General features: G+C 43.2%; 1 protein-coding gene across 2 annotated transcripts; it reads right to left on the reverse strand.

Moving 5' to 3' along the window:
• Positions 1-6,961: 6,961 nt before the first annotated feature.
• b3galnt2 (beta-1,3-N-acetylgalactosaminyltransferase 2) lies at positions 6,962-16,267 on the reverse strand. Of its 2 annotated transcripts, XR_015109383.1 has the most exons (13): positions 15,996-16,267; positions 15,414-15,540; positions 14,964-15,064; positions 12,489-12,688; positions 12,243-12,338; positions 11,695-11,805; positions 11,502-11,580; positions 10,803-10,986; positions 10,370-10,495; positions 10,110-10,269; positions 9,971-10,027; positions 7,673-8,564; positions 6,962-6,977 (listed from the first exon to the last, which is right to left on the reverse strand). XR_015109383.1 is itself a non-coding variant. In XM_086180125.1 (12 exons), the coding sequence occupies exons 1-12, from the start codon at positions 16,102-16,104 to the stop codon at positions 8,427-8,429; spliced, it is 1,488 nt and encodes a 495-aa protein (XP_086036251.1). In that variant the 5' UTR covers positions 16,105-16,267; the 3' UTR covers positions 7,650-8,426. The 2 variants fall into 2 exon arrangements, 1 of the variants encoding a protein (XP_086036251.1); XM_086180125.1 differs by lacking the exon at positions 6,962-6,977 and having other exon boundaries at positions 7,650-8,564.
• Positions 16,268-18,496: the final 2,229 nt, after the last annotated feature.

Genomic DNA, 18,496 nt, shown 5'->3' on the forward strand with positions numbered 1-18,496 from the left:
AACAGAAACCCATCTTTAGTAGAAGTTAGTGTTCTGTAGCTTCACGCCACTTCTTGGTTATGATCTGGGACCCGGTGTCAGCCCCTCCTCCCCCCCCCCCCCACACACACACACACACACGGCCTCTCCCTGTCCACTGACACCGCTTCATCAAAAATGTCGTCGTCCCAAACTGAACAGCAGAGACTGAAAGTTGTAAAAAAAAAGTTGTCAGCGCTGCTCTACTTTACTATGTAAGGTAAGTATAGATACACAGTGACACAGTATTTATACAGTGTGTCTGATGTATTCATGGTTAATATTTCTATTTGATAGTCAAGTGTGGTGTACTTCTGTATTTACTGCTAGAAAGGAAGCTACAGAAGCTGAGAACAGCTGTTGGCTCTAGACTGAAAACGTAGTTGTTTCCTGCCGTTATCCCGTGATAATGAGACGTTAAACTATAGGAGCTGAACGAACGCGCGTCAATGGGACGTGAGGTCATGTGGACGCGTCCTGTTAGTACGTCCCCAGCAGGACCGAACCGCTCTGCCACCAGCAGCCTATCGCAGGGCCGGATCTGTCCTGCCCCAGCCGGAGTCTTCAGGGCCACATTTAGCCGCGCTGACACACAAACTGGGTGTGAGAACAACATCAGAATGTTGCAAGAACACAATCCATCATCAGTTCGGGTATTTTCACAGGGTTTCTCGACAGCTATATCTAGACACCGCTTCTTTTACTTGATGCATGGACATCATAAGACGTTTGCAATATTCATGCTGGTGTGGTTGTCACATTCGTTGTCAGTGTTCCCAGAACAACACATGTTCTCATGCATATTTCTGCCAGCGCTCTCTTGTTTGTAAAAACCTCACAGCTCCCTCATGTCTCATTTGGGATAAAGAGGAATACCGAAGCACTCGCTTGGTTCCACCTGCTGTTATCGCACACAGAACTGTCTTTGTTGACTCCTGACTGTACATTGATTTCTGCTCCGAGCAGAACCCCGCAGACATTAAACCATACATGCCGTTGCACGGCCTCATAAATTGGGTCTCATCAACAGAACGATGAGATAATTCACAATCCTCCGATGACAGTAAATCTTTATTAATGACTGAGCCAATTATCTCTCACGAGCACTATCAGTAAATCTGCCATATTACTGCAGTAGGGGTCAAGTGCTCTTATGAAACTCCGCCATTGTCTTTGTCAAAGATGGTTGTAATGTGTTCCGTCGCAAGACCAATCAGTTGAGTGCTTCATTTAATTTTACAGCAATGTTCTGCAAATGTTTGTTTAAAAAAAAAAAGGGAGGGGGGGGTGACAGCCAAGACCTTCCCACTCTAAGACGCTGTAGCTGCTGATGGAAATGAGAGCGCCGTGCTTGCATCTTCAAGCTGGGAATGAAATGTTGCCCCATTAGGGCGTAGTTGTGTGTCTAATAATATCTCCTCATTCCTGTGAATCACAATCAGTCAGAACTACTGGTTTTGGATGCCGGGTGGCATGAATAAATGATTTCCTCCTCGTTTTAGCGCATACAGAAAAGAAGGAGGGAGGGAGGGTGGTGGAGTTGGTGGTGGTGGGGGCAGGGGTGCTGGAGAAGAGGCGCGTGATTGACAACAGTGTGTGCGGCTCTGCAAGCAGACAAAGAATGGAGTTATTTGAATGAGTGTGCAGATGGAAGCCACTCGGCAGACTGTAAGCTCCTCTTTGGGAGATCTGGGACAGCTGTGGCTGATCTCAATGGGGGTGTCTTCTCTTTGACACTGTAGCTAATGTGCTGTATCCCTCCACACTGATGTCAAATTACACACACGGGAGCGACACACTCGCTTATATCATCTATGCACCAGTGCGTTGCTTGTCGTTCACATCACTGCGTGTGTTTTACTGAACTAAAAACTGATTTGATTGCGTGTGGGGGGGGGGGGGGGGGGGGGGGGGAGACATCCACATTTGTGCATTACAGTGGCAAGAGAGAAAATGGAGTTGTAATAAGTTGGTGTGATGAATGAAAAGTCACTCATGGCGCTTGAGTTTGTTAGCTACTAAGTGAAGAGTCGGTTTAAAAGTAAGTGGGAAACTACGGTGGGCCTGAGAGCTCACAACACACCGCATTCATAAAAACACAAGACAATTAGAAAAAAATAAAACGCGAGGGAAGAACAAAACACAACTGAAGTGTTTCCAGAGGACATTTGAAAGTGTTACATATGTCCGGACACGTCTTGTTGCTCCCTGGTTGTATTCTTGGCTGCGCTTCTGTGGTGTTTGTTGGATTTAATTTCCTGGCAGCTGAAATAACCAGAAGAAACACACACACAATCACTAATAACAACACGTGTGCATCATGTTTAGGTGTCCTCTGGAAACACTTCCTTTGTATTGTGGGACTTTTTTTTTTTTTTTTTTTTGTAAATATGTTGTGAGCTGAAACTGGAAACAGGACAAATTAAACTAATTACGAGCCGGCGTCTATTCAAGATATCAACATCACTCTGAGTGGATATAACTTAACTGTAGTTTTATGAAAAAGACAACATAAAATTAATAATTCATCTTCAGATATCATATACAAAGTGGTTAAAAAAAAAGCAGTTAAGATAAAAGTACAATTATGATAATCAAAAATATCTACACCTGAAAATCGGTCGATTCCTTCACTGAAACGTACAATAATTCTGCTTTAAACACCTTTTTCTTTTTTTAATCCATCCCTAAATTCACACTCGGAACATGGCGGGTGATGTTGTCAAGGGGGTCGAACAGGTTGCCGGTTCATCTGACAGGTAAGATTGGAAACCAGAAAGATGGGAAACGGCTGCTGTGAAACACAAAAATTAAGTGTCTGTCAAAACAACCCTCAGGAAATGAAGACTTTGTAACATCAACACATTCTTGTATTCAATCTGCAGCGCAAGAAGATGATGAGTTTTGGGAAGAGGTGCGACGCCAGATGAAAAGGATTTTATAAATACAATTAACTGGAGTGCACAAGTGGACCCTACTTATTTATTTATTTTCCACAGAGCCGTGCATGTCGCAGACTAAATGGATGATTGCACTTTCATGGCAAAATATTAATAAAATGAAAATAAGTCAGTGGTTCAGGGAATTGTGCTCCTGCCGTCGCTTAGAAAAGATTATATATATGCTTAAGGGCAAAGACAAATCAAAATGAGTGGGGTCTATTTCTATCAAACAAACGCATAAATCAGATATTCTGGGTCAACGTGATGAGAGGTTTTTCTGGTTTTCCGTGATTAAATCCTGAACCATCCAGCTTCAGAAGCAACACAAATATTGATTGCGCAGAGAACAAAGAAACTGTTGAGCAGTGCTCCCCTTCTACGCTTCAAACTTCGTTTTTTTTTTGCACGTGTGAATGCAAAAAGCCTCTTGAGGCAGGAACGCAACGCAGAATAAACACTCTGAAGCCATTGCGTGTCTGCTGGCAAGAAATGAGGTGAGATTTTTAAAACAAAAAACAAAAAAAAAAACCCACAGACTCGGAGGCAAACGGCCAAGGCAGAAGTCTGAGATGATCTGAATTAAATGAAGGTGAATACGGTGCAATTTGCCTCAAGTTATTAGTAGGAACAAGGTTAGAATACAACCGATAATTTTCAAACACTCCTAATCACCTAATCATCAGTGAGTGATTCCCCCCCCCTCCGCCACCAATGTTCATCGAAGTTTAGACATGAAATCACTTCATCTTCTAAAGGAGCACTCGAGCAGAAATGAGAGCTTTTTCTTTCTCTTCTTCTTTTTTTTTTTTTTCATCAGCGTTGTTATTTCTACGCTTCTGTCTGGGTTCACAATGAAGGGCTCGGAGCCAAATCCGTGAGAAGGGCTGATTGGGGGGAGACTGTTGTCCTTATCTACGTAGGAGAGCGGAACAGATGCGGATATGACTGCGTTATCATGCAGCTGACTGAAAGGAGAGGCTAAGAACTGGAGGAAGTGGGAGAAAAATGCAACTGAACGTCAGGTTAATTGCAAGAAAAGGGACTGAGTCAGGAATTACTGTGAATATAAAAGAAACCAAGGAGCGAATTACATTCTTAAGTATGTTCAGGTGTATTATGCAAATGTGAATCTTTTTAGGATTCAAAAAAATATAGGTTTGACGTATGTGTGAGTATTTTCACTGTTTGTTGTCTATGGAAAAAAGACAAAAATGTATCCATTAAAAAAGATAATACTGTTTTAATATACTTGTTTTACCTTTTGTCCTCAATGACGAAAAAAAAAATGGTTGCACCAGCTACGGCAGACAATGAAAAACAGGCAAAATGTTAACCATACAATATATATTGTAATATAACACAAGAAAATGAGTATGCATATAAATAATACAGTTTTACAAGTCGATTTTTCAACCCACTCTTGCACATAGCTCCATGCTGACCTGAACTACACTACTAATACCACAATGGTTTACGAAGAATTCATGGAAAATTGCACAGTATTTTAGGGCCAAATCAAAATAAGTAAAAAAATTGACATATAAAATAAGTACATATACATCGTTAGCTGTATCCCAGGGGTGTATTAACCAATTTACTGCTGAGAAATGTACAAATTTATAATTGTCTAATGCATTCAGACAATAATTACCTGTTGAATTAAGATAGGGATGTTTACTGCTTAACTGTTAAAAAATGTAGGAATTTAGCCACTGCTGTACAAGCTCTAATACTCATCAGTAAGTGATAAGTGATAAGATTGCCTGATTGTGTAGGAGGAATGTAGATGTGTATAATAATTCCAAAGTTACATTCTTTTTTTATAAAAAAAAAAAAAAAGATAAGGCACATAAATCTGTATTGCTAGCTTATACAACGTTAGCTCCTGAATGCTACGCATGCAGTCACCTCACCGCCCCGGTTGGAGAGCAAAGAGTGGAGTTCCTAATTTGTTTTTTGCTTTTGTTGCTTGGAAGAGATGACATCTTGCACTACAAAAACACAGTAAATGAAACAGATAATTAACAAATACTATTTACTCTATCAAAGTACATACTTTATTGATGAATTCTGACAAGAATCATCTTTTGAATTAAGATGTTTACTACTTTACTGTATGAAAATGTACTAATTTAGCCACCTCTGTATAAGCCATAATACTCATAACTGATTTGATAAGATAGCCTGATTCTACATGGAGGAATGTAGTTAATGTAATGTATAAAATTATTCCCAGGTTTACGTTTTTGCATCTGGTAAACAAAGATGTGGCACATGAATCTGTATTGCTAGTTTATAAATAAGCTTCCTCATAGCTTGTATTCCTTCAAGGTTAGCTAATAGTGTTCACACAACGTTAGCTCCTGAACGCTACATTAGCAACAACCGCACTGCTTGGGTGGGAGAGCGGTGCCTTTAGTAGTTAGTAGTTAAAATTTAGTAGTTACCGATTTACGAATCAGAAAAGTACAAATCTAAAGGTGTTGGAATTCTGACAATACAAGAATCACCTGTTGATTTAGGAAGGTGATGCTGATTTGATGTCTCACTGTGTGAGGGTCTTTCTATGCTACTGTGCATCTGTCAGATTGATAAGTGCCTATGAGCGAGGGGTTCTCGCTCTGGTCTTGACCCCTCAATACTTTGGTCTCAGTTTAGATGGTCTGAACAACAACAACACTAATATCAGTCACCATGAAAATTAACACACGACACAAGGTGTTTGTTTAAAAGAGACACTGCTTCAAGTCACTATAACTGTGTGCAGACAGTGAGCGGAGAGATTTTCCCAGGATTCCTCAGTGGACTTACAGCCCATTTTACATTGATGGTTGAACAGGCGGCGGCAGGTGGAGTTCCTGCCCTCTGGCCCCCGTCCACAATATCGTTCATGGAGGAACGCACCCATGAAGACTCCTAAACACAGACAGAACTATTCCATGGAACAGATATCGTGACCCGACGAATGAAAATGACGAGAGGACTGAAATAGAACTGAGGAGACGGTTAACAACAGGAAACGGGTTGTGGTGACCACGAGAACAAGACTAACCGACTGACGAGACAGGTGAATCGCTCAAGAAGCAAAAAACAGAGAGCTACAGGAAGTGTATTTCAAAATAAAATGGGACAAAACAGGTTTAAGACTGGGATGATCCAAATCCACCTGCTGAGAGGCATTTCAACGCCAACACTTCTCTGATCAAACTCGCTTTATCCTGAGGTATTTCTTTTACAATAATATTGTAATTTATTTATTTACAATATTGCTGATTCTTTGGTACCCTCAAGCGTTTTTCATCTTTCAGCCTCCTACAGTAGCCGAGGTAAGCAGGTTTATCTAAAGGCTCAATGATCTAATCAACTTTCTTATAAACAAGCTTTAATACACGTTTGGTTCTTAATCCTGCATTTAACGCGTCTGTCTTCTGCTGCTCCAGAGCCAATAACTCAACCACGAAACACATCGAGCCAGAATATCCAGGAACGCACACCATTGACACAACTGCAAACCAACCTGTGCAGGTTAGCGGCGTGGCTCAGGGGTAGAGTGGCCGTCTAGCAACAGAAGGGTCGCTGGTTCAATCCGTGACCACGGTGACCATGGCGAAGTGTCCTTGAGCAAGATACTGAACCCATAATTGCTCCTGATGAGTAGGTTGGCGCCTTGCATGGCAGCCTCCACCATCAGTGTGTGAGTGGGTGAATGAGACGACACTGGAAAGCTTAAGTAGAAAAGCGCTATTGTAAATTGAGTCCATTTACAATCTCTTAACATTTGGCCTCTCAAAACATTTTGGCCTGACACAAATAAAAAATGTAAACAGATAAAACTGTTGTTGCTAATCATCGACATCCAGGACTTCAGAGAGTCAAAAGAAAAATCCACCTCCGCTGAGTTAATATAAAGAAAATAATAACATTTCTGTGGCACTTACCAATCAAGGTCTCCAGATCTCTCTGTCTGCCTCCAGGTTTGTCTTCGTGACAACGCAACAGCAACGTTGAAACGTTATTCTCAGAGTAGAAGAGTGAAAAGATGAAGGCAGTTTTTATAACGTGGCTGAGCCTGCACCATCAACACACTTGTGTAAAAGGAAAAAAAAAAAAGAAAAAAAAAAGACACCAGTCTCTTTGTTGGGAGTCTCTTGTAAATTCCTAATTTATTCACATTAATTCCACAGGAAAGACGTTAAATTTAGAAATTTAGCAAATAGATTTTATGTCTGTTTTCGATGCTTTCATTACCAGCCACCATCCTGCTTAGACAGGGGTGTTAATCAAGTGATCCACCTTTGCTTCATTTCATTATTTTCAAAGAATGGACGAGCCGATGGCTGGAGGGGTTTAGTCTTATTAACATGAAGCCACTGATCAGTTTGATGCTCAACACTCTGCAGGATTCCCTCTTCAACATTCCGCCAATGTCCAACTCGCTGTCTCAGGAAAACAATCACCGCCACAGATCAAAGTGATTTTTTTTACTCCTTTAAAGTTGGAGAAATGGACTTGCGTAGCAGCAGGAGCCGAGCCTGTTTGCTGACTGCGTTTCTCTGGTGGTGCGGAGCCGACGGCGCAGCACAAACAGCTAAAAAAAGATTCAGACTCGACGTGGATCCGAGGTGGTGTGCGTGAGCGTGTGCGTGTGTGCATCCTCCCCAAAATAATCAGGAACAACAACAACAGAGTAGCTGAGAAGTGTTCTTTATTACCTGTGAGGAGGGTTCCATGAAACCCCGGTTACAGTCCCACTGCTTGGTCAAGTTGCGGAAATCGGTGTTGCGAACACACTGACGATGGTTGCTGATATCACGAGTGTCAGCACACGTAACGACAAACACAGTAAGGCCACATCACTATTTGCACAACGACAGTTACAGTACAAACTGTGCGTTTGAGAAACTCCCGTCATAAATCTACAAATAGTGAGGAGGATGAAAAGCTTAAGACATGAATTTACAAAAAAAAAAAGAAAAAAAAAAGAGCAAATTAAAGCAGTCATCTTTAAAACACCAACGCATCCCTTTTCTGGTCCGAGCATCAGAGTATCGATACTTAGACTCTTACGGCTCCTGGCGTGGATTCTGTACATGACGACCGTCTCACGCTGCTACTGCACGTTCTAGTTGACCCTGTCAGTTCAACACATGAAGGTCATCTTACACTTGCATCAACAATTCATGTGTTTACTCTTAAATGTGATAAATGATACAAACACTGTGTGACGTCGCGCTGCTGCTAAAAATCTTAAACTAATCCCGAAGCTTTAATTGATTCGTGGTCGCATCTTCATGTCGGGGAGCCGCGATGGATCCTCAAGTTTCTAACTATTTGTCTGAGAATTTCTTCTTATTTTTAAAAATCTATGTTTTAATCGAATGGATAGAACTAGGAAACATCTCCGTTTGGGGTTCAAGGGAAAACACCCATACTGAGATGATGCTAGCGTGTCTTGTCCTGCCGGGTCTAGTGGCCCCAGGGACAACCGCAGGGGTCTCCGCACGCCCTCTTCCTGTCCCACAGGACGTGCAGCTCCTCCGCCGTGTGCTGGGGGGACGACAGCATGTCCAGGTAGCACTCCTTTTCACAGAGCCAGCCGGGGTCCTACAGGAGCAGGGAGGGGCCCATGTTGACATGTGCAGGTCATTTACACGAGTTTAACAGCTGCGTTCCAGCGATTCAACCAACGAACAAAACGCTGCTGTAACAGGGAGAATTCCTCTATCGCGGAGCATTGAAAACCAGTACTTTAGTGAATGCGAGAGATGATTTTTCTGAGTATTTTATTGTGTGCGGTTCAACGCTGATTCACAGTCCTGCTTCAGACCGGTACGAGGCAGCCGGGCCAGGTGCGAGTGCACCCTTAGACCTGGCAGATGTGCTTTCTATTTATAAAACGCATCGTCGTCAGATATCGAGGGTGTGTCGTGAGGTTGTGTTTGACAGCGACTCAAAATCCTGCAATGCAAGAGGTGATTTTTCTTTTTAACAGAAGTCTACAGTTTTGCTCCATTGTGCTATTCTCTGGACGGAGGAGGAGCGTGTAGCCAGACAGTGTGCAGACCTCCATCTTACTTCTTGTGGTTCAGCACCTGATTGAAGTTTATGGACGTGCTCACCCACTTTGTCCTGAATCTTTCTCATCTGTTAGACTGATTAACTTCAGTCACCTGGAGAGCACTTTGAACTGCTCAGATGAAAGGTGCTCAACTAACTGATTTGATAGTGGGGGGAAAAAAAGGCTTAATGTATTATTAATCACCTGGCCAGGTTTCTGTATTTTATTTTCCATCAAAACTACTTTAATGTGTACTGGAAGCAAAAAAAAAAAAAAAAAAAAATCATCTCATCAGACTCCGTTTGCCTTTAAGGGCTGTCTACACCACCGAGCTGCTATTCATCTGCTTTCTTCTTATACCTGCATGTGTCTTCAAAATAGCATCTATCATGTTGTAAATTTAGATGGATTTTGATTCGCCGTCAAACACAACCTCACGACACACCCTTGACACCTGACGACGATGCGTTTTATAAATAGAAAGCACATCTGCCAGGTCTAAGGGTGCACTCGCACCCGGCCCGGCTGCCTCGTACCCGTCTGAAGCATGCCTGTGAATCAACGTTGAACCGCACACAATAAAATACTCAACCCCCCCCAAAAAAACAGACAATTTTGCACCAGTCAATCAGAGCTAGCACAGGTTAGCGTAACTTAGTGCTCAACGGGGTCTGGAGTCCATTGCAGAGATACTGTATCTGCTAGCTCAAGCTGTCGGACCGCTACTTGGTCTGAGGCTAATTATTTGGTCCCCAGCTTCATGCCGCTGGGATGTATCCACTTCCTTCACCGAGCTACCAGATTACATCTTGTCCACATCCTGTCCTCTCATCGGTGCACCCGAACCGTTCCGGGGCTGAGAAGCTACGGATCCATCGCACTATTCTTGGGGACAACAATGCTTGAACAAGGTGCAGACCACCCAGAACGAGAGCGGCCTGAAGGTCATTACCTGATATTTCTGTGGTCCGACCGCTGCCATCCATATCCCCATGCTCACATCTTCTCCCTGTAACACATTCAATACTTCACTAATAGGCATGCTTCCAGGCATGGGTGTACCCACAATTCCTTGGTGCTCAATGCTCTACCTGATAGGCCTTTAGCTGCTCTGCGTTGCTGGCGAGCCACTGGACCAGGTCTCGTGACACCACATAGCCTGAGCCACAGGCAAAGGCTGGGTAGGCTGGACAGGCGTACTCCAGCTCCTGCCACTTGCCGATACGATCCACCGCCCAGCTCTGCCTAAAACTGGGTCAGGACGTTCACCATCACCACATCTGATCACTCTGACTGAACACGGCAACATTTAAAGTTCAGCTCGTAGTACCAAACACGGTCTTGTACTCACTTTCCCCACCAGAAATTGCTGCGTCTGAGCCCCTTGTGGTCAATCTTCATTAACACCGAGTCCACGTCGATGTAACAATCATCATCAGTCTTCAGGAGCAGATTAAAGTCAGCGTTTCCTACAGACCTGCCACAGACAATTTCCAACCATAATGAAATCTCCCCGTCTGACTTGTTGCGATATTCCAGAGTGGTTTTCACTTTCAAATGCTAGAGAAAGTGAAAGGCGAGAAGTCTGGCAAAGAAATAAGAAATGAGACCACTCCGTTTATTTTACCAGCTCATGACTCACAACTGTACTTCTTCCCTGAATGAGCGAACGCAGTTGTGAGACATTTTGAGGCAACGACACACTTTCATTTCACATTGCTGATTTCCTCCGAGGGCCCGGGCAATTTGGAGACAGAGAGTCGAGTCATTAGCACTCGACGTACCATTTATAGAACTGAAGCAGTTTGGAAGGCACGTTCCTGTAGGTGTCGACCACATCCACGAACACCATGTCACCATGCCTGAGGCTCTCCTGCTGCAAGGCGGCATCTTCCTGCCTCAGCCTAGAGGCATGGCGCTCCATCCTGGCTGGACGGCCCCGCAGGAGCCCAGACAGGCCATCTCCATCTGAAAAGGGGGAGCGGGGCATGATAGAGAGTTAAGCACAGAATATATTTGGGGAAGAGGAAAGTTTCTGTCCAAAATGAGGTCATAAAAAACATCAAAATAACCACCAAATGAGGAATAAATGAAGGTACCTTGGAGGGATGGTAGGTAAATATCAGTGGTAAACAATATATGATAAATTTTAACATTAGAGTGGATCATTAGCTCTGCTCTCAGATTTACTTAATGGTAAATTTAATTTTGTTTTCCCCAAAATGGTTACAGATCCATTTTCAGATAAATTCAAATGCAAACAGAAGCAGGAGGTAAAATCAATAATGTAACACAACAGGGTACAGAGAGGAAACAAATGTTATTTCCCCTATTTGACATGCAAGCAGGAGCCCAGAGGCGAAAAAGGAGCTAATCTCATCACCTGCCAGAGTGAAAGGTGTTTTTGGAATTCTTTACACTGGGAAGCACTTAGCTCACAGGATGAATTTGAATCTCGGAATTAATTCTTCAGCGGAACCGACCGTAGATGGTGAACGTGAACCCTCCAGCCAATCCAGGAAATCCAAGAGCACTTCTATGAGGCAATAAGCCCTCTGCGATCTGAAATTCAAAAGATGGGAACGTTTTCTCACTTTAAAAAAAAAAAAAAAAAAAAACCTTTTGGTTTAAACGTTCCTTATGCATTAATCTTCGACAGGGAGAGCGAACACGTACAGAGGAGATCTTGAGGACGCCTCCTCCATCATTGAGCTGCACGGATGAGGAGTTGACGGTGGTCAGTCTGTCAGAGCCCAAACTCTCCCACACCAGCGTCCCCTCAAAACCCTGAATAGAGGACGCGTGTAAGTGTAGCACTACGACAAGAAACAGCTTGTTTGGTAAATAAACTTTCTTGCAATCTTCTCCACAACTGGACAAGAAGATAAATACACGGCTCTGTGGGTGCATTAGGCATTTTTGGATTATTCCATAACAAATGTTACATACAACATGAGCTACATCAATACAGCCTACGACTGTTTTGGTTACGTTTATTTGACGATTTGGACAAGGGGAGGCTAACACTTACCATCCATCACCACTCACTGTGCTAAGCTAACTAGCAGGTCTCAAGTGGCCCCCTAGAAATATAGAAAGCTATCCATCATCTTGTCTGACTCAGAGGGGGGTGGATAAGAGGTGTATTTTGGCGTGTTCCTTGAGGATGTCTGACACATAGCTTGTGTATTCCTAAAATCCAGATCATACGAGGAAGAACACACCTTGGGCAAGATGAACTGCTCCACTGGTTTGTACCACATCCCGCTCACCAGGGTCCCTGTGCTGATGGCACTGAAGCGAGCAGTTACCACCGCCTCCTGCAGAAGTCCAACGGTTTTTAAAACTCATCAACTATTCATGAGGAAACCATTTTTATTCACCCTTCAATGGCACTGAATATTACATTCCAGACAAAAGCAATCAAAGTCTGCAGGAAACCGTTTCCAGCTGTAGATGGAGGCTTTTACCTCCTGGTCCAGCTGAAGAAGCTTCACCGTCACATTGCTCTGAAGCTCAGGCTGCATCCCGCTGGGGAACACCCCTAACCTGGTGATCACCACCGGATGGAGGACCTTAAAATCCAGGGCGATGGCCACCACATCGGCGGGGATGAGGACCGACGGATCAGACACCATCACGATCTCTATCTCTGCATCGTGCCCCGCCACTGGAGGGAGAGAGAGCAGAGAGGTACTGAACAAGCTGGTGCTAAATTCAACAAACCCCATGTGCTGACCGTCGTTTTCAGTGAAGATGAGCGGGGGACCAGCAGAGGAGGAGGAGAAGAGCGGCTCGGTGTGCATAAAAGTAAGACAGCAGCTGAACCATCAGCACTTTGAGGAGTCGGTTCTCAAAATGAGCGTGAGTGAGCCTTCTTAATTACAAAGCAGCAGTTTATAACCCCAGAGATCAATGGAGAGATGCAGGCTGTTAAAAGGGAAGCAAGCTTTTTACTTGTCCTGTTGGTGTTCTGCTGCTCGTTTCAAAATGAAGACAACTAGAGGTTCATCAAACCAAACGTTTGTCACAATGACTGAGCGGAACTGAGCTGCAGGATCCTACGAGTGTGTGAGGATGTAAATAAATGTATAAGACTACAAATAACACAATAACACCTGGATGAGATCGCTCACTTATTCAAGGGGGGGGGGGGTGAAACCTTGTGGTTTCAGCCATAAGGGCCATCGTGGCTCTAGAGATGCTCAGCAGGCCAGTCAGTCGGTCCAGACTTGACTGGAGTCTGATGAGTTATGGAGAGAAAATCACCAGGATTGACCTCCACCAGGACCTCAAACCAACAGAGGTGCTCCGTTCTTGACATAAAGACTGACAATAATCAGTCAACGATACATTTTAAACACGCGAGTGCAGGTCAAGAATATAATAACAAGTGAACAAAACGTAATTCTGACATTCTGACAATGTTTAATTCTGACTTTTGCACCTCTGTGGGGACGTTTTCATGACTTATCCTGCTAATTAGTGAATGGATTGTTGGGAGATGTGGTACATTCACACATGGTCCCCAGGAGATGAACTGTAATGACATCCTTCATTCATTCTGGTGTTTTGGTTTCTAACCAAATACCTTCCAAACTCTTCCCGTCAGCCTCAGCTGTGTTTGCGGCTTTGTCACTGTGAGCATGTTAGCGTGGGTGATGTCATTAGCTGTAACATTAGTGTAGCAGCAGGAGATCAGGCAGGGCAGCGCTCTTCTTCCCTCTTTTATACACCCTTTCAGGCTTTTTCTTAGTTTTGTCATTTTCCAACCTCCCCTTTTATTTTTCCTTGCGTGTTTTAGTCTAAAACCTACTTCTGATGCAACATAATTCTCTTCTATTTTCAGTGAATTTATTTTTTTTTCTTCCTCGCTCTTTCTGTTTATTTCTTTCCTAAAGCTACAGAACTTTGTACACCATCTGAAGTTAGAAAAAGTTGTATGCAAATAGTTTATTATTACAATTTAACTTGTATGTGTTTGTCTAATAAGTTCTCAAAACTCAACGAAGATAAACCTGCTGAAACGTAGCAACAAAGACAGATTCGTGCCATTTCGTCTAAAAGTATAACTCCATTTGTTTGGTGTCACTGAGTCTGTCTGGACGTCATTAACACGGAGCTCAATCACACAGTGTCGGGAATAAAATGACTACAACAAAGACTGAAGAGCTAATTATATTCACCTTATTGTAGTCCGGACCAAAGTCTCAGTGATAAATGCGGTACAAACAAACAGAGGTTGAATTATAATGAAATTAATATTTGAACAACAATTAATTGCCTGCTTGCTTACTGACCTGAATACTGAGTCGGACACCTAAATGTCTTTTGAATCACTGCATTGTATTTTTCCCTTCCAATCAGGCCAAGCTGCCGTCGCCCGCTTCCCTATCTGAAGCAAATCACGTCAACACTTAAAACCATTAACATGTTGGAGTGCAGAGAGCAGCCTGGAAAAATAAAACATCCCCGTGACCCAAGCGACGTCCGTCTGCAAAAAAAAATCTTCTGATGAGCGGTAATTATGTTTTCATGAGGGCAGCAAACATTGAATCGAGCAGCAAAAGTAGAGAAGCTGCTGCACTGAACTGCCGGTGTGAAGGTGAGAGACATAAACAATTACTGCAGACTTTCAAGCTGACAGGGAGCCTGTTCAATTATTTCCCGTACAGTGTGTCATATAGCTTTATTTTCACAGAGCGCATTCCTAGTTGCAGCTGATGCAGCTTCGTCGACCGCCACTGATTCCGTGGCCTTGGGTACAGAAAAGAAAAGAACGGCATCCTTGGGCTGTGGGTGAATATGAAGAAAAGGTGTTTTACTAAATCCTTTTCATTCTTTCACCACCTTTTATTCTGCCTCTGCTCCACCACTGACGACTGCGAGCAACAGAACGCACCTGCTCTGTGTATTCGTGTGCGTTTTGTTCTGTTCTGTTCTACCTGGCTCTGTGACGTTCAGGAGGGAGCAGGAATAAGGATCTTCTCTGTCCTCCTCCGGGATGGGGCACCCATGTTTGCCCACGATAAACTTCACCCCCACTCTGAAAAAACAACAACAACAACAAAAACACAAGCACAACGATCATCTTTTTTTAGCACAATATTTGGCGACAATTTTTTTTCCCCACTTTAAAGCGTGTCCATCTATCCGCCCAGCGTTACCATGGTTACCAAGGGTTGCTTAAAGGCCATCACACCCTATCTGTGCTCAGATTGCTGAATGAGAAGGAAATGGACAAAGAATGAAAGAAAGAGCAATATTGGTGGCAGGCTGGTCAGGTGGAGATGAAAGGCGAGACATCCACAGGCGGCTGCAGGTTTTATCAATCTGGTCTGGACAGAAAAATACAGGGAAAGCGAGAGGTGAAGTTGGAGCTCTGCCCCACTGACCTGTGCTGGAAGTGGGGGTGATCCTGCAGGTAGCCCAGCCAGGTCTCCCTTATGGCTTGTCGCAGCTCATAATGGTGTCTGGCTGATAACACTCCCACCAGAAGTTCATAGAAAGGCACCACCTCATCTGCATTGGACACAGACACCCGTGCTAGGACATGTCATAACGCTCTAACCAGGGATGAGGGATGATGAGGTAACAAGCAGGAACACAAAGAACATTCCTCTCATGTCAAGTTTGCACTGACATACTAGGATGCGTTCAAATTATCACATTTATGCATTAAAATGTGGTCAAACATGTGATACAAGCGCGTTGACTGAAGTGTAATCCTCCTCTACATGGAGCAAAGTAGTTGCCGTAACAAGGAGAGATGCTCGGCTCGACTATCCCAGCAACGCCCAACACCACTCAACTGTTACGTTCATTATTTACCACACACACTAACAAACACACCGTCAACTACCTGTTCAGACCGACAACCACAACACCAACGCGGTGAAAGCAAAGTTAGCCGCGGGTAAGAGAAAAAAGTTGCGAGGCTCGAGAAGGAGAAGCCCGAGGTTTCGGCTAAAAAGTACCGGAGTGTGTGTTGTTGTCCAGCGGGGTGGAGGAGGGTCGTTGAGCTAACCACAAGTGCACCAGCACGGCGACAGCACAGGGCAGCAGAATCAACGCTAGCCTCCGCATGGACGGAGCCCTTCATTCAGCCGGAGCAGCCTGGAGCTTTAGCGGCGTGGGTCCTCTTCCTGAGCCGCGCAGGACTGCACTAACAGCGGCGCGCTGAGTGTGTGTGCGCTTCATTTCACCTCCGCAGCTCTCCGCCGGACCCTCAGCACCGCCTCATGTCTGCCTCCGCTGCTCGGGGAGCTGCACCAATAGCAGACGAGGAGCCCTGTCTCTGTGCACTCTGGGATATTGAGTATAATGCTGTGTAACCTTAAAGACGGGACTTAAAGGGATCTAGCTAGCAAGCTTACCATATATTTGCTAGATGGCTTGTGCTTGAGAAAGAAAAACAGAACAGTACACTTTTATTCCCACCAAACAAAGATTTAATTCAAGCACAAAGAATGTTATCACAAGCCACTGAACCACTGATAAAATCTATGAAGGAGCCCTGTCGTGGTGCACTATGGGACAGGAAGTTCAAAGATGTCTGACTTCAAATACAGGATAGGGATCTAGCTAGCTAGCTAGCAAGCTCACTTGCCATCTAACTACTTATTAACCAAGAAGCTGGTGTTTGTGTAAAGACAAATAGAACATGAAATGTGAAAACAAGCAGAATACTATAATGAGCAGATGAAATATCTATCAAGCGCTACCAAAACCCCGTTAAAATCTATCTATCTATCTATCTATCTATCTATCTATCTATCTATCTATCTATCTATCTATCTATCTAGCTTGCTGCTAGCTAGCTATGTGTTCATGTAGAACACGAGAGCAGGTCGCTACACTTTTATTTCCCGCATTAAAGTCAACAGAATACAACAGTAAGCAGAAAAGTGTTCATCACATGCCCATACAAGTAAAGTGAGACATTAAAACACTGATAAAAGCTATAAAATAGCACTGCTGAGGTGGACCCTGCCTGTTTATTCCATTAAGAAGTGTCGGTTTTGTTGCTTTCTTGCTTGACTTCACGATGTGCGCCACTAATGAAGCGAGGAAAACGTTCTCATCAACGAAGAAAATTAACACACAAATCATTTCATCCTCCTAAACCCAGGTGACAAAGCTTTGAGGTTACAACTTTTTAAACCGAGTGCTCTACATAAATCATTTAAATGGAATCTATTGTGCGCAGAGAGAGGGGTGTTTGAAGAGGATTTCTTCTGACTGAGCACCGGTTTAGGAGCAGGCCACTGTCCTCCATGCTAGTAAACCTTACATTTGTATTGATTATAATGGAATTGCAGTGCTGCATAAATGCTATTTTCAAGGGAAAAAATAACAATGCAATGCGAAACACTGACAAGCACGTCTCCTTGTTTTTCTGAGCTGTAAGTAGAAATCAGCAAGAAACAGCTGCAACACTGCGCGCTCTGATTCTATATTAATCATCTGAGCAGAAGTGATTACTATTATCGTGTATTTTACGAATACTTTTGGGGGCTCAGTGCTCAATTTGGAAAATTGCTCTGGCACAGATTTGTCATGTGAGATAGCCTACTGCCCTTGGGATAATTGCTTTTCTGTACATTATATAATTTTTTCTGGATTCTTATTCATAAATATATTCATGTTCTCTCCCTGCAACACATTATTTATTAGAAAGGGAAAGACTATTCACTGCATGTTCAGCATTTCTCGAAACACCTCCTCCTCTGCTGGTGAGCTCCACATCTGTTACGTTCTCAAATATGATTCAGCTTTCTATTTATATGTTGAAATATATTTCCACCATGCGTGCAAAACACTGAAACATGTGCATAAATAATAAAAAGACCAGCTTCCTGAATTCCTAATTTTAGTTTGAGTCATCTACAAACTTTTCTTCCTATCACCTTCAGTTCAGTTTTTGGTCCGTTCATGCTGAACGGATTGCAAAGCCCTGAGGGTCAAATATGAGATTCTGGACTATATAAATAAAATTGACTTAACTCGAAATTAATTTACATAATAATGAACTTTAAAGGTTTTATGCATTCTCTGTAATTAGATCCTGTTCCCCAGAAAAAGTAATAATAATCCTTGCATCTGCTTTATGAATACCAAGTGTTCATATTTTAGTTTTTATTGTCTTGACTATGACAAATAACAACAGCTCACCAAGATGATTTCATTATAAAACCTATTTTGTCAAAAAAATAAGCACTAATTTAACAGTGCATCATGGTGACATGGTGTTTTTATTAATATTAATTTGTATTTCCAGGTGAGGCTGTAAACACAGTGCAGGTGTTGATGTCGGTGGCCGATGCCCAGAGTCATTACAGGGGCCATTCTTCATCCAGGGGGCTTTTTTTTTTCAGTGACTATCAATGACAGGAAATTGGCTGCACCTGAAGGGAATCATAATTTGTTTTGTTCTAAATGCTTGGACACATGAACGGGGCATCCAGATGGCCGGTGG

This window comes from Aulostomus chinensis, chromosome 16 (assembly GCF_037954235.1).
Source record: "Aulostomus chinensis isolate RoL2024-O1b breed Wild chromosome 16, RoL_Achi_v1.0, whole genome shotgun sequence".
Lineage (NCBI taxonomy): Eukaryota > Metazoa > Chordata > Actinopteri > Syngnathiformes > Aulostomidae > Aulostomus > Aulostomus chinensis.